Source organism: Meleagris gallopavo, chromosome 30 (genome assembly GCF_000146605.3).
Source record: "Meleagris gallopavo isolate NT-WF06-2002-E0010 breed Aviagen turkey brand Nicholas breeding stock chromosome 30, Turkey_5.1, whole genome shotgun sequence".
In the NCBI taxonomy this organism is placed as follows: domain Eukaryota; kingdom Metazoa; phylum Chordata; class Aves; order Galliformes; family Phasianidae; genus Meleagris; species Meleagris gallopavo.
Window position 1 is genome coordinate 2,282,947 of NC_015040.2, and position 3,567 is coordinate 2,286,513.

At 65.8% G+C, this 3,567-nt stretch overlaps 1 protein-coding gene across 1 annotated transcript; it reads left to right on the forward strand.

The window, feature by feature from the left end:
* Nucleotides 1–3,562, forward strand: GRIN3B (glutamate ionotropic receptor NMDA type subunit 3B; the record flags this gene model as incomplete). Its single annotated transcript, XM_031557082.1, has 6 exons — nucleotides 1–114; nucleotides 1,007–1,593; nucleotides 1,674–2,724; nucleotides 2,915–3,060; nucleotides 3,167–3,282; nucleotides 3,387–3,562. Coding segments are annotated over 6 exons (2,190 nt in total), but the record flags the coding sequence as incomplete, so codon positions are not given.
* Between the last annotated feature and the right edge of the window lie 5 nt (nucleotides 3,563–3,567).

The following is a 3,567-nucleotide window of genomic DNA, read 5'->3' on the forward strand; positions in this document are numbered from 1 at the left end:
GCCGTGCCCCGATCCCGCCGCGAGCTGCTCCAGATCGACTTCTTTGCCGCGGCTTTGCGCGTTCCCTTCGTCAGCGTCGTCGGCAGCGGGCGCGCTCCGCCGTTCCGCTCTCAGGTGAGTGCCCGTCCCGGAGGGACCCGAACTGGGAGCGCTCCGTCCCGGCCCCGCACCCCTTCTCCGCTCTAATCCCGTCCCGGCTCCTCTCCGCCATCATCTCGGCTCCATCCCACCCCTATCTCTGCCTACCTCCGTCCCCATCCCGCCTCCATTCCAGACCCCATCCCAGCCCAATCTCCACCCTTATCCCGGCTCTCATCTCGTCTCTGTCCCAGCTCTATCGTGGGCCCCCAGCCTGGAGGAGTCAATCAGGGCTCCTCAGCTTCATCCTGGACCCCATCCCGCCCTTGTCCTGGCTCTTTCCCAGACCCCATCACAGCTTTGTCCCAATCCAATCCCACTTCCCAGTCCAAGATAGCCTAGGATGTGTGATGTCCACGCTGTCCCATGCCAGATGAGCAGAGCCCCAGCCCTGTGCCCCTGGGGGTGGATTTGTTCCCCTCCCTTCCCTTAGCTGCCTTCCCTCTGGAGTCAGATCCCGTCCACTTGGGGCCGTTATCCCCTTTGTACTCTCAGGAGCATTTGGGCTCCCTTCACCTGTTGTAGGGCTCAGCCACAGCTCTGCTCCATTGCTGGGAAGGTGACTCCGTGTCCCAGCATGCAGTGGCTGTGCCACTCTCAGTGCCGGCTGTGTCCTCGCAGCGCCTGCGTGGGGCTGGGGGCCACACACAGCCCATGGTGCTGGCAGCCCCCACCCTCCAGCACGGGCACTGGGCGCTGCTCCTCAGCACTGCACCACATTCATGGGCTCTGCACGCCTGCAATGCTGCATCAGCAGCGGGGAGGTGGGGGGAGCCACGGCCTCAGTCCGTGCTGCTGCTGGGGAGAGGAGCCGGGAGTGGGATGGGACAGACAGCAGAGGGTCACCCGCTGTCCTATGTGCCCGCAGAGCCCCTTCCACTTCCACATGGACCGGCAGAGCTCGCTGGAGACGCTGGCAGAGGTGCTGGCGAGCATCCTGCAGGCCCACGAGTGGCGCGAGGCCACGCTGGTGCTGTGCCGCCCCTGGGATGTCACCGCCTTCCTCGACCGTGCACAGCTCTCCCTGCACACTGTGCTGGATCTCCGCTGCCTGCATGAGCCCAGGGCTGAGCGGTGCCTCCGGCAGCACCGGGAGCACTTGGGTGCCCTCTCCGGCCCCACGTTGGTGCTGGGCTGCGACCTTCGGCGCGCGCGGCGACTCTTCAGGGCGGCGGAGCGTGCGGGGCTGCGGGCGCAGGAGGTTTGCTGGGTGCTGGGCTCCCCGCTGCACGCCGCCGAGCTGCAGGGCGAGGGGCTGCCCGGGGGGCTGCTGGCCTTTGGGGAGGTGGGTGCTGCACCGCTGGAGGCCTTTGTGCGTGACGCAGTGGAGTTGGTGAGCCGTGCCATCGGCGGCGCCGCCGCTGTGCGCCCCGACCTCGCACTCAACCCCCCCATGGTGAACTGCAACGACCACAGCGGGGACAGCACTGAGTCCTCAGGGCGCTTCCTGACCCGGTGAGCACCACGCTGCCGCTCCCCCATCTCCCTGCCCAACCCCCAGCAAAGACCCCTCCGTGACCCCCTGCTCCCCACAGGTTCCTATCCAACACATCTTTCCACGGGCAGACGGGGTTGGTGCGGGTGCAGGACGGGACGCGGGTGCGGACGGAGCAGCAGTACCGTGTGTGGAGCCTCCAGCGCGACCTGCAGGGACGGCCTGCCTGGGTGACAGTGGGCACGTGGCAGCACGGCAAGCTGCAGCTGGAGGAGGGCGTGTGGCAAAGCCACCTCCAGCGCAAAGCACCCGCAGAGGGGAACGGCGGCACGCGTGCGCGGCTGCGGGTGGTGACGCTGGTGGAGCATCCCTTCGTCTTCACACGGGAGGTGGATGAGGATGGGAGCTGCCCCGCTGGGCAGCTCTGCCTGGACCCCGGCACCAATGACTCGGCCGTGCTGGATGCGCTCTTTGAGGAGCTGAGCGCTGAGAACGGCTCTGTGCCACGGGAGTACAAGAAGTGCTGCTATGGGTACTGCATCGACCTGCTGGAGCGGCTGGCTGAGGACGTGCCCTTTGATTTTGAGCTCTACATTGTGGGCGATGGGAAATACGGCGCGTGGAAGAACGGGCGCTGGACGGGGCTGGTGGGGGACCTGCTCAGCGGCACGGCCCACATGGCCGTCACCTCCTTCAGCATCAACTCAGCACGCAGCAAAGTCATCGACTTCACCAGCCCCTTCTTCTCCACCAGCCTGGGCATCCTGGTGAGGACCAAGGACACGGCGTCGCCCATCGGGGCCTTCATGTGGCCCCTGCACTGGACCACGTGGGTGGGCATCTTCGTGGCCCTGCACATGACCGCACTCTTCCTCACCCTTTACGAGTGGAAGAGTCCCTACGGAATGACCCCCCACGGCCGCAACCGCATGAAGATCTTCTCCTACTCCTCAGCCCTCAACCTCTGCTACGCCATCCTCTTTGGGCGCACCGTCTCCAGCAAGACGCCCAAGTGCTGCACCGGCCGCTTCCTCATGAACCTCTGGGCCATCTTCTGCCTCCTGGTGCTCTCCAGCTACACGGCCAACCTGGCGGCCGTCATGGTGGGCGAGAAGACCTTCGAGGAGCTCTCGGGCATCCACGACCCCAAGGTGGGAGCTCTGCTTGGCTGCCTCATGGGGGTTGGGGGGCAGGATGAGGCTGGGTTTGCCCTGTGGCTGCCCATGGGGATGTCCTTACCGGACCCCTTGTAGGAGCTGCTGCTTCACTTAGGGGTCCCAGCCCCTCCTGCCCAGTGCCCTCAACCCGTGGGGGGTTCTGACACCATGGTGCCCCTTCCAGCTGCACCACCCCTCGCAGGGCTTCCGCTTTGGCACCGTATGGGAGAGCAGTGCCGAGGAGTACATCAAGAAGAGCTTCCCCGAAATGCACGGGCACATGTGGCGTTACAATGTCCCCACCACCCCCGCCGGTGTCACCATGCTCAAGTGAGGGTCAAGGGCAGGGGGAGGGGGGAACCCTCCTGTTCCCCCCTGTCTGCACACGCCGAGCCCGGGGGAGCAGCCCCCCCTGAGCCCCCCCACATTGACACAGGACGGAACCCCCCAAGCTCAACGCCTTCATCATGGATAAGTCCCTGCTGGACTACGAGGTGTCCATAGACTCCGACTGCAAGCTGCTCACCGTGGGGAAGCCTTTTGCCATTGAAGGTGGGCAGGTGCACAGCGCTGTGGCTGCGGGGGGATCCCTGGGGACTGGAGATGTGGACTCCAGTCCCAGCGCTGCCTCTTTCCCCCCTGCTGTGGGGGCCCAGGCTACGGCATCGGCCTCCCCCAGCACTCGCCACTGACCTCCAAGCTGTCGGAGTTCATCAGTCGCTACAAGTCAGCCGGTTTCATGGACCTGCTGCACGACAAGTGGTACCGCATGGTGCCCTGCGGCAAGCGCGTCTTCGCTGTCACTGAGGTGGGGCAGCCGGGCCTGGGGGAGGGTTC